At 36.3% G+C, this 12424-nt stretch overlaps 1 protein-coding gene across 1 annotated transcript in view; it reads right to left on the bottom strand.

Annotated features, from left to right (window-relative positions):
* CFAP44 (cilia and flagella associated protein 44) overlaps positions 1-12424 on the bottom strand; it is a gene marked incomplete at its 3' end in the record, with an annotated part of 129482 nt that overhangs the window by 9058 nt on the left and 108000 nt on the right. Inside the window, exons 27-31 of the mRNA XM_082654830.1 lie at positions 12011-12206; positions 4067-4177; positions 2679-2809; positions 1313-1429; positions 242-443 (exon numbers count right to left, since the gene is read on the bottom strand). Of these exons, the coding sequence (XP_082510956.1) occupies positions 242-443; positions 1313-1429; positions 2679-2809; positions 4067-4177; positions 12011-12206 (757 nt within the window). The remainder of the gene's footprint in view (positions 1-241; positions 444-1312; positions 1430-2678; positions 2810-4066; positions 4178-12010; positions 12207-12424) is intronic.

Raw genomic sequence — 12424 nt, 5'->3', positions numbered from 1 at the left:
TAAAACCTTTAAAAATTGCGAGAAACTATTTCTATGACAAAATATTTATCCTTTTAAAATAGGAGAATGATCTTTTGATAGAATCAGGAGAGAGAGTAAGTGGGAAGACGGGAAGGTGTTATTTCCTCTCAGTGGTTCCGATCTGTGATGACCTACTCTTTTCAAAGTTGGAGATTGTCACTTGACAGTTCCCTCTCTAATCAATAAATATTACTAAATAAGCCACGGGCTTAATACTCACTCTGTATAGTTTTGGCCATCTCTCTCTTTTCTCGGATGAGCTGTTTACGCCGTTCCCGGCAATCTTTGTTAAGTTTTTGCTGCTGGGAATTTTCCTCGTGGAGCTGGACAATTCGTTCTTGCAGTCGTCCCAAGGAGTGGTTCGAAAAGACCAAAGTTCCAGAAAGATCACTAGGTATTTCTCCGAATACCACATACTCTATCTACGAAAGCAAAACAAAACAAATCAAAATAGACAAAGACCAAGCTAAATTGAAGGTCATGGAAAGCATAAGGGAAACACTTCTTTCTCTGTCCCTTGTCACCACTGAGTAAGGTAAAAGCAGGAAACCACTTTCAAATAGAAGTCACATTATGTCCCTCTGGGACAGCACTTCTTTCCAAAAAGACCATGCTTGATATCTACTGCATAAGGATGGAACGGACATTTCAGGGTTGGCATATTAGGCAAATTGCTACAGATCGCTAATCCTGTTTGGTTCAGGCTAAACAAGATGTATGTAAGGCTGACCTTAGGTTTTTTTTCTAACATACAGCTTTCTCTATTTACGTGACAAAACATGGTACTTTGCTGATATGATCTCTGCATTTTAATGTAAGTTGTAGTTTGAGCGGGATATAGAGATGAACAAAGAGAGGGAAAAAAGAGAAAGAATATTTTCCTTTTATCTTAACCTCCCTCATTAACAAGTAGAGATTAAGTGAAGCTACTTCTTGCATCATTAGTTCATGTCTACTTAAAGATGGTGTGAAAAGCGACATGTGCCCAAGAGCCAACATTTCAAACTCCAAGCCATTCCCTTAAGTCCTAGGCTTCTCATTTCTTCAGACTTGAAATGATTCAACTTTCAAAGTGATAATGGACCACAGGGAAATATACATGTTTTCATATTATGCTTTTATAACAATCTCAGAAGGGGTAAGAAAAGTTGGGGTGTCATTCTACAGGTAGATTTCTCACAAGGACTGCACTTCTGCCCCCTAGTGGCCCATGAATTTTTCTCTGGAAAAGCCTGAGTGTCATATGGCTTCCCTGCTCAGACAGGGTGGGGCAACCTCTCAGACCCGTCACCTGGTGGAGCTTGAGAGGAATCACAACCAGCAGCTCATTCAACCGCTGCTGCTTCTCACGCTGATAAGCCTCCAGGGCCTCCTCGGCCATGTTCAGATTAGTTGCCACAATCTTGACCTGTGGAAAGCCCCATGTGTGAGACGCTGAAAAGATTCACTGAATATATACCCGAGGTGGTAAATGAAGCCTTTCTGGGAGGAAGCAAAAGCATGAGCTGGATCTGCTTTGTTGGACTGTGATTAAACGGACGATCCCAGTCTGCAGCCCAGCAATATATATTATTCTCTTCCTGCTAAGTCATGATCCACACCACTTTTTCAATTGTTCTAATGACCCCAGAGTTGTATAGGTTTTGTTAATGAAAACTCAGAAGACTTGTCCCCATCTCCCTTTTGTTTTCTGCAGTAAAAGCATCCCTCAGGGCTTCCCTGGTGCAGTGCCCCGGTCCGGGAAGATCCCACATGCCGCAGAGTGGCTGGGCCCGTGAGCCATGGCTGCTGAGCCTGCGCGTCCGGAGCCTGTGCTCCGCAACGGGAGAGGCCACAACAGTGAGAGGCCCACGTACCGCAAAAAAAAAAAAAAAAAAAGCATCTCTCAGCCTGGAATGTCTTTGTCAGGATGGTTCAAATCTCATTTGGTCATAATGACATCAATAAACTAGAGAAAAAAGCCCTTTAAAGTAATGAAACTACTAACTACAGTATTTCTAAAGCACATAGCTTCATCTCCTAAAATACTAGAAAGTTTTCCAAATCATTTCCTTGTTCAAGAGGAGAAGCAATCTATCAAAAATATTTCTGAATATGAGTCAAGTGATGCTGCTCTAGGAAAGAGTACTTAAGAGGGAAACTGAGCAGATACAGCAGAAAAATCACTATAATTGTACCAGAAGTTTAGCTTAGTGGCCTCCCACATGGAATGCATACACCCCAGACTTTCAAAGTCATCTACTGGGGTCCGGAAAGAAGTTTCAATTTCTATTTACTTTTATCTTATTCTTGTTAATTTCTGTTTTTTGCAAATGTTTCATAATACATAAAATATATTAGTATAATAGTTCATGTATATAATTTATAAATAAATATACATTTATTGTGGGAATATGTGCTCCACAATTTTTTTACTTATAGAAGTATGTAATCAAAAAAGTTTGGAGGCCAGTGATTTAGATAAAGAAAGTCCCAGTCATTAAAAGAGCAATGGCCCCTCAACCACAACTGTAAATGGATATAACATGGGAAATGTCTGTTCTCTTACAAGAAGTCCTAACTCATGCCATTGCTATGAAATAGCAATATTATAGCTGCAAGGAGATGTAGCTTGTTGGGAGAGGATGAACAGACCTGAGAAGGGCAGACCAACATACTTTTTTGGACAATGTATCATATTCCTTTCTGAGGTTATCGATCACTTTCTTTTCTTCAACTAAGGCCTCTTCAATGTCCAGCCTTTTCTCTCGAAGTTGAAGGGCCAGTTCAAAGAGACCCTTATCACAATCTGAAAAGACAGTCAAAACAGCAAAGCAGCCCCATTTGTTAGGGAATGTAGTAATACAATAAGTGTGGACTTTGGAGCTTCAGAATTATTAATGTCCATCTACTCCAGCAAGGTTCCATCATACTTAGGGCTCCAGGTAGAAATTATTCTGGGTAGAAATTATTAATAGTATTAATAATCATGATAGTGGTTATGATACTAGTATTGATGTTCTGAGCAGTGCTCTGAGCCAGGCTCGGTGCTGGGTCCTTTATGTACCTTATCTCATTCAAGGCTCACAGGCCCTGCAAGGTAGAGACTGTTGTTCCCATTTTATAGGTCACGACCACCCGACCACCGTAAGCCTCAGAGAGGTCACACAGCTGATATGTGACAGAATGGGATTCAAGTACAGTACCTCTGTATTAATTTCCACTATATCACACTGACAGCCACATTTATCCACTGAGTAATTGATAAAGAATGTGAAAATATAATGGATCACTACAATGGAATTTAGGAACCATAGCTCCATCCCAAGTTCTACCACTAAACTAACTGTGAGCCTTTGTCCAAGCCGTTTAATCCTGCTATAAGATAACAAGTTGCACTACAAGATTTTCTAGCTTTCTTCCACTCACAAATATGATTTTAAGGAGATTCTTATTTTCAAAATCAAAACAAGATTTAAACTTTATTTGACTTTAAAATTTGATTTATAATTGATATGAAATACCTAGGAAAGTAATTTCAGATCAAGAAGAAACAGTTTTCCTACTGAGCCATTCATGTATTGAGCCTGTAAGAATATTGGTCTGGACTATAAGAATATTGGACTGTAAGAATATTTCAGACTGGTTTCACCAAGCATCTCCAGGAAACGTAAAAATTGCCCTTACAAAACAGGTTTGAAATATGAAAACTGAATGGTTTGGCAAAAAGGAAGAGCTTTATAAAAATATACTTAAATATATATTTTTATATATAAATCTTCTGTTTCTCTATAAAATGAAACTTTCTGCATAATTTATGACTCTGAATCAACTAGAGATTGCAGATTATTTAATTGAGTACTTATAAATATCTGCCTCAAGAAACAGAAAATTAATTGTCCAGAGAGCCCCAAAGAGTATCCATTAGACTATACTTCATACATATTAAGCCATCCTTTCCTTAAATATCATTATGAGACAATCGAGAAACCAATAAAAGGGAATTTTTGGTATTATCAATCCACAGTCACACGTAACAGAGAATGCATGGTTTTATCCCACTTACTTGTTGGGCAGATAGAATCATCAAAAACCTCATCTTCAGATCCAGACTCATCCTCATCACTCTCCAAGCTGGATTCTTCTTCACTTGATTCATCACTTTCTTCATCTTCATCTGAGGAGAGAGGGAAACATTGTTAATAAGCAGAGAAGTTCCTGTGTTAAGACTTTAAAAATAAATCATTTTTCAATGAGTTAGTTACTAGGGAAACAACAGGTAAATAAGGAAATTATTCAGTATTTTTAGAAGAATTTTAAATGGTTATGGATACAGAGACCACAAACTCAAACGCCTGCAGAAGGTTGTGCAATTAATTTCAATGCATTGAGTCAGAGAGGCTGCCAAGCTGCTTATGCTGTGACCCACCTAACACACGCTTGGTTATACAGTCCACAATTCCTAAACCACAGTGCTCTGAAAACAGAGAAGGTTTTTCATAACTTCTCTGAACCGAAGTAATACCATTTATAATCTTCACTTAACCTACTTAGTGTGAATATTCATGTCTTGCTGCAGAAGTATTACGACGTTTGATTTAGAGATTCTGCACCAAACCCTGCTGGGGGTGTTAGTTGACAAAGACTCTCGCCTTTAACCAAACTTGAGTCAGACTCCTCTGAGTCCTCTGACTAGTGCTTGACTTTGAACTAAATGGGCTCTGTCCTGGGCCCATTTGGTTCAGTTTTAGCAAGAGTCCTGCTGAGTAATTCCCCACCCTTGATAGCTGGTCGAATTCCTTATTCCCTACCCTCAATATCTTATCACTCTGGCCTGCCTTCAACAGAAACCCTGTTAGGTCAGTTTAGCAAAGAATTACCCTACCTCTTAGTAATTTTCTATCAACTAACCCTGACCATGCTCCTTGGCTATAAATCTCCACTTGCCTTGTTGTATTCAGAGTTGAGCTGATCTCTCCCCTACTATAAAATTCCATTATAGGGATCTCCCTGAATAAAGTCTGCCTTATTCTTAACAAGTGTCATGAATGATTTTTTCCTTTAACAATGTCATATTTAATATATTTTATAAAATTTTTTGAATACTAAAGTACATCTGCTCCCAAGAGTTTTGGATAAGGAATTGTAGACCTCCCCCACTCAACTCTAATCCCATTTTCTTTTAAAACACCTTGCGCCCATGTGGCAATTTCTATTATATGGAACATCAAAAAACAGAGATAAGAAGTGGACCTTATACTCACTAGAAGATTTGTTAAATTAAAATGTCTCAGAACTTTCCTGGTGGCACAGTGGTTAAGAATCCGCCTGCCAATACATGGGACATGTGTTCGAGCCCTGGTCCAGGATGGTCCCATGTGCCGCGGAGCAACTAAGCCTGTGCGCCACAATTACTGAGACTGCACTGTAGAGCCCACGAGCCACAACTACTGAAGCCCGCATGCCTAGAGCCCGTGCTCCGCATCAAGAGAAGCCACCGCAATTAGAAACCCACACACCGCAACAAAGAGTAGCCCTCACTCACCACAACTAGAGAAAACCTGCACCCAGCAACAAAGACCCAACGCAGCCAAAAATAAATAAATTAATTAATTAATTTAATTAAAATGTCTCTTAAAATGACTACAAGTGATCTGTACCACCTTATGGAATAAATCAGCAAAGTTTAAAATTAGGCTTTAAAATTCTTACATAGATTTCTGTTTTCAAGAAAATGAAGCAGATCTACTTCCCCTATTCCTCCCACTAAATACAGCCCAAACCCCTGGACATTATATGTAAAACAAACACAAGAAGACTCTGAGAAGTGGGGAGAAGGCAGCAGACCTACTAATGCACTTCGAACCCTGAGGAACAACACTGTGGTGAGTTCCTTGGGCCTTCTTTTTTGCCCTGTATCTCAGAGGTGGAGAAGACTAAGAAACCTGAAACACCAACAGGTGCAGATAAAGAAAGGCCCAACCAGAACCTGCTCTCTCTAGCCAAATGACCTCACCATGCTGTCAGTAGAGATTCTGTGGGGAGCTGGGACTCCCATCTGCACACAACAATAGTAAGGAGATCTCCCTTCCCTTGGGTTAAAAAAAAGGCTGAGTACCTCCACCTGGCAGTAAGGAGGATGCACCCACTCCTTCCTCTGGCAGTGTTAGAGAAAGCCAAGTAAACAAGTAAGCCAGAAGATTTAAATAAGATACAGAATCTCATACATAATATGAACGTCTCCAGCTCTCAACTGAAAGTCATGCATCATACCAAGAACCAAGAATATATCCAACTGAATGAGAAAAGACAACCAATAAATGTTAACACTAAGATGACAGAAATGTTAGAATTATCTGACAAAGTACTTTAAACAGGCAAGATAAAAATGCTTCAATGAGCAATTATGAACACACTTGAAGCAAATGAAAAAATGCAATGCCTCAAAGAAATAGTCTCAGCCTATTTATTTGTATAAAGAAGAACTAAATGGAAATTTTAGAACTGAAATATACAATAATTAGAATAGAAACTAATGGATGGGTTCAACAGCAGGATGGAGGGGACAGAGAAATGAATCAGTGAACCTGAAGAAAGAACAGTAGAAAGTAGCCAGTTTGAACAACAGAGAGAAAACAAACTGGAAAAAACAGAATCCAAACCCCAGAGCCTCAGGGGCCTATGGAACCATAATGAAAGGTTTAACATTCATGCCATCAGAGTCACATGAAGGAGTGAGGAAAAGAGGGGGTCTTTAAAAGGACTTGAAGAAATAATGGCTGAAAACTTCTCAAATTTGGACATAAACCTACGGATAAGTTGAATGAATTCCAAAGAGGATAAATCCAAAAAAAAATCTACACTAAGACTCATCACAGTCAAACTTCTGAAAACTAAAGAGAAAAAAATCTTGAAGGCAAACAGAGAAAAGGGGATAAGCAATTTGAATATCAGAGGGTTTCTCATCAGAAACTATGGAGACCAGAAGGAATTGGCACAATATTTTTCAAATGCTGAAAGAAAAGAAATGCCAACCTACAATCCTATACCCAGTGAAAATGTCTTTCAGAAAAAGAGGAGAAATCAAGACATACTCAGACTATAGGAAAATTTAAGAAATTGCCACTAGTATACCTGCCCTAAAAGAATGGATAAAAGAAATTCTTTACACAGAAGGAAAATTATTTTTTAAAACAGGAAACTTGGAGCAGAAACATGGATAAATACAATAGGCTTTCCTCCTCCAAGTGTTTAAATTATGTTTGATAATTGAAGCAAAAATTATAACATTATCTGATATGGTTCTAGATGTATGTAGAGGAAATATTTAAGACAAGCATATTATAAATAGGGAAGATAAAGAGATGTAAAGGTAGACAAGGATTCTATACTTGACTTAAACTGGTAAAATGATGACACTGGTGGACTGGGATAAATTATGTATATATAATATATCAATAATATATAGAGCAACCACTAAAAAAAGTATACAAAGACATACATTAAAAAGTGCTAGAGAAAATTAAAATGGAATTCTAAAAAAAATGTTCAAGTAACCCACAGGAAGGTAGGAAAAAGAACAAACACAGAAAACAGAGAATAAGAACAAATAAAAAATAAAATGGCAGACTTAAGCCCTAATATATCAAATGTAAGTGGATCAATATACCAATTAGAAGACAGAGTGGATGAAAAACATTATTTGACCATATGCTGTCTATCAGAAATTCATTTCTAATATAATTATATAGTCAAGTTGAAATTAAAAGGAGGGGAAAGGCATATTATGCAACTATTAATCAAAGCAAAGCAAGACTGGCTATACTAATATAAGATAAATAGACTTCAGAGCAAAGAAAATTACCCAAGACAGAAAAAGACCTTATATAATGATAAAAGTGTCAATCCATCAAGAAGACATAGCAATATTAAATGTGTATTCATAAAACAACAGAGCTGCAAAATATGTGAAGCAAAAACTGACAAAAATGAAAGGAGAAATAGACAAATCCATGATTCTATTTGGAGACTTCAACACCCCCTCCCTCAACATTTGATGCAAAAACTATACAGAAAATCAGCAAGGATATAGAAGACCTGAACAGTATCATCAATCAGTAGAATCTAACTAACAGTAATAAAACACTTCACACAAAACAGCACAATATACATTCTTTGCAAGTGCCCACAGAACATACACCAAGATTGACCGTATGTCAGACCATAAAACAAATCTCAACAAATATAAAAGAACTGAAATCATACAAAGTGTGTTCTCTGACCACAATGGAATCAAACTAGAACTCAATAACAGAAAGATAACAGGAAAATCTCAAAACACTTGGACCTACACAACACACTTGTATATAATCGATGGGACCCAGAAGTCACAATGTAAATTTTAAAACTACATTGACCTGAATGGAAATGAAAATGCTCTTGAAAATTTGTGGAATACAGCTAAAGCAGTGCTGAGAGAGAAATTATAGTACTAAACTAGAAAAGAAGAAAAATTCTCAAGTCAATGATTTAAGCTCCCACCTCAAAACCTAAAAACAGGAGTACAAAATAAACCCAAAGCAAGCTGAAGGAAGCTAATAGTAAAGATAATAACAGAAATCAATAAAATTGAAAGCAGAAAAATAATAGAGAAAATCACTTATACAAAGAGCTGATTTGTTCTCAAAAAGATCAACTGAATTGACAAACCTCTAGCAAGACTGAAAAAAAAATAGGAAGATAAGAAACAACTTACCAATATCGAGAATGCAACAGGTGATATTACTACAGTCGCTGCAGATATTAAAAGGATAACAAGGAAATACAATGAACATCTCTATGCACATAAATTTGCTAACTTAGGTGAAATAGACCAATTCCACAGAAAATACAAATTACTACAACTCACCCAATATAAAATAGATAATTTGAATAGTTCTGTAACTATTAAGAACATTGAAATTCTAATTTTAAAACTACCTTGAAGAAATCCATTGGCCCAGACAGTTTCACTGGAGAACTTTACCAAACATTTATAAAGAATTGCGATAAATTCTTTACAATATCTTCCAGAAAAATCAAAAAGGAGAGAAGACTTCCCGATTCACATTCTGAAGCTATTATTCTCCTGATACTAAAACCAGATATAGTACAAAAACAGTACAATGATCCTCATGAATAGAGACATAAAATTTCTTAACAAAATATTAGCAAGTAGAATTCAGCAATATATAAAAAGAATTTTACATCACACCAAGGGAGATTTATTTCAGAAATGCTAGTCTGATCTGGTAATCAGTAATCAGCCAATATAATCCACCATCTTAACGGGCTAAAGAAAAAAAAATCACATAATTGTCAATACAGTAAAGCATCTGATAAAAATTCAACACCCATTCGTGATAAAAATTCATGAAAAATAGGAAGAGAGGGGAACTTCCTGAACTTGATAAAGACTATGAAACACAGGTGTTTCTTAATGGTACAGGTAGCAGACTTAATGGTGAAAGATTGAATGCTTTCCCCCTACAATTGGACTAAGGCAAGGATATCAGCTCTGAGCACTCTATTTCAAGATAGTACTGGATGTTCTAACCAGTGCAATAAGGCAATAAAAGGTAATTGGCATACCGACCAGAAATAAATAAAACTGGCCCTTTTTACAGATAGAAATTCCCGAGGAATCAATCAAAAACCCCTAAAACTAATAAGCAAGGTTATAAGATATAAGATAAACATCTAAAAAGCAATTATATTTCTATATACTAGTATGAATATGTGGACACCAAGATTAAAAGCAATATACCTTTTAAAATTACTCAAAAAAAAGGGAAATACTTTGGTGTAAATCTAACAAAACATGAACTTGAATTGTATGTTGAAAACACAATGCTGATGACAAATCAAAGCTTTACATAAATACATACTATGTTCATGCATTGGAAGACTCAACACAGTAAAGATGCAAATTCTCCCCAGATTGATATAGAACTTTAACACAATTGCTATCAAAATTCCAACAAGATTTTTTGTAGGTTGGGAAAAAGAAATTCTAAAATATGGAAATATATAAGAGCTGGAATAGCTAAAACAATTTTGAAAAAGAAGAATAAACTGGGAGAAATTAGTCTACCCGATTTCAGAACTCAATAGCTACTACAATCAAGACTATAGTATTGGTGGAGAGATAGCCACATAAATCAATAGAAGAGAATAGAAAACCCAGATATAGAACCACACAAATAGGCCCAAATGATTTTTGACAAAGATCAAAAGCAATTCAATGGAAGAGAGACAGCCTTTTCAACAAATGGTGCTAGAACAATTGGAGATTCCTAGGAGAAAAAAAAACATTGACCAAAGTCTCACATCTTATACAAAAATTAACTCCAAATGGATCACGGACTTAAATGTAAAATGATAAAACTTTTAGAAAAAAATAGGAGAAAATCTTTAGGACCTAGGGCTAGGCAAAGAGTTCTCAGACTTGACACCATAACAAGATCCAAAAAGGGAAAAACTCAAGGTATACAAACAGCTCATACAACTCAACAACGAAAAATAACCCAATCAAAAAATGGGCAGAAGACCTAAATAGACATTTCTCCAAAGAAGAAATACAATAGGCACATGAAAAGATGCTCAACATCACTAATTACTAGAGAAATGAAAATCAAAACTACAATGAGGTATCACCTCATACCAGTCAGAATGGCCATCATTAAAACTATATAAATAACAAATGCTGGAGAGGGTGTGGAGAAAAAGGAACTCTCCTACACTCTTGGTGAGAATATAAGTTGGTACAGCCACTATGGGAATAGTATGGAGGTTCCTCAGAAAACTAAAAATAGAATTACCATATGATCTGGCAATCCCACTCCTGGGCATATATTCAGACAAAACTCTAATCCAGAAAGATACATGCACCCCTATGTTCATAGCAGCACTATTCACAATAGCCAAGACATGGAAACAACCTAAATGTCCATCAACAGATGAATGGAATAAGGAGATGTGGTACATATATACAGTGGAATACTACTCAGCCATAAAAAAGGACAAAATAATGCCATCTGCAGCAACATGGATGCAACTAGAGATGATCATACTAAGTGAACTCAGAAAGAGAAAGACAAATACCATATGCTATCACTTACATGTGGAATATAAAATATGACACAAATGAACCTACCTACAAAACAGAAACAGAGTCACAGACATAGAGAACAGCCTTGTAGTTGCCAAGAGGGAGGGGGATGGGGGCAAGATGGAGTGGGAGGTTGGGGTTAGCAGATGTAAGCTATTATATATGGAACGGATAAACAACAAGGTCCTACTGTATAGCACAGGGAATGATATTCAGTATCCTATGATAAACCATAATGGAAAAGAATATTAAAAAAGTGTATATATGTGTATAACTGAGTCACTTAGCTGTACAGCAGAAATTAACACAACATTGTAAATCAATTATACTTCAATTTAAAAGAAGAAAAAAAATTTTAAGGGAAAAATTGACAAATTGGACACTGACAAAATTCAAAACTATTGCTCTGCAAACTCTGTTAAGGGAATGAAAAGACAAGCTATAGACCAGGAGAAAATATTTGCAAACCACATATCTGACAAAGGACTAGTAGGTGTAATATGTAAAGAACTCTCAAAACTCAACAGTACCAAAGCAAACAATCCTATTCAAACATGGGCAAAAGACATGAAGAGACATTTTACCAAAGATATACAGGTGGCAAATAAACATATGAAAAGATGTTCTTGTTAAATTAAACTATCCTATGATATCTTATACCAGATACACACACACACACACACACACACAATCCAGATGGTTAGAGACCTAAAGGTCTATATGCTCTCATCTGTAACCCCATAGTGCCTCTACATTGTCTATGTTGTAGTGAAATAAAAGGGTGTACTATTTCCCTTAGTTATTTCTCTATTTCATGCTAATGAGAAAAAAATAGGATCATACGTAAAAAGAAATACAAACCAGCATCTCCTTCAACCTTCTTTTTCTTCACCCGCTTAATCCTCTTCTTTAGTACCTTCATGAGAAAGTTAGCAAATTTATTGTTTTCTCCAAGGGCTGCTTGGAAACCAGCATAGAGTGCCTTTTCTTGGTCCTGGATCTTGGCGACTTCATTCTTTTTCTCTTCCATCTCTTTAAGAGTTTCATTTATTTTCCACTAAACGAACAAAAAATAAGAACAAATGATCAATATTTCTGATAAACCAGGTTCAGAGAACAATGTACATTACAATGTAAGGTTACAGCCTACAAACATTTTTTAAGCTTCTTAATAGAAGTTTACATTTCTGATGTTTCTGAATGCAGAGTCATTCATTTATTTGATTAAAATTTTATAATTCTTTTGTAAAAATCAGTTAAGTTCAGAATCAGATA

Source organism: Grampus griseus (genome assembly GCF_964374135.1).
Source record: "Grampus griseus genome assembly, chromosome: 5".
In the NCBI taxonomy this organism is placed as follows: domain Eukaryota; kingdom Metazoa; phylum Chordata; class Mammalia; order Artiodactyla; family Delphinidae; genus Grampus; species Grampus griseus.
The sequence above is the reverse complement of the archived record's forward strand: the minus strand, read 5'-3'. Positions and strand labels throughout refer to the sequence as shown.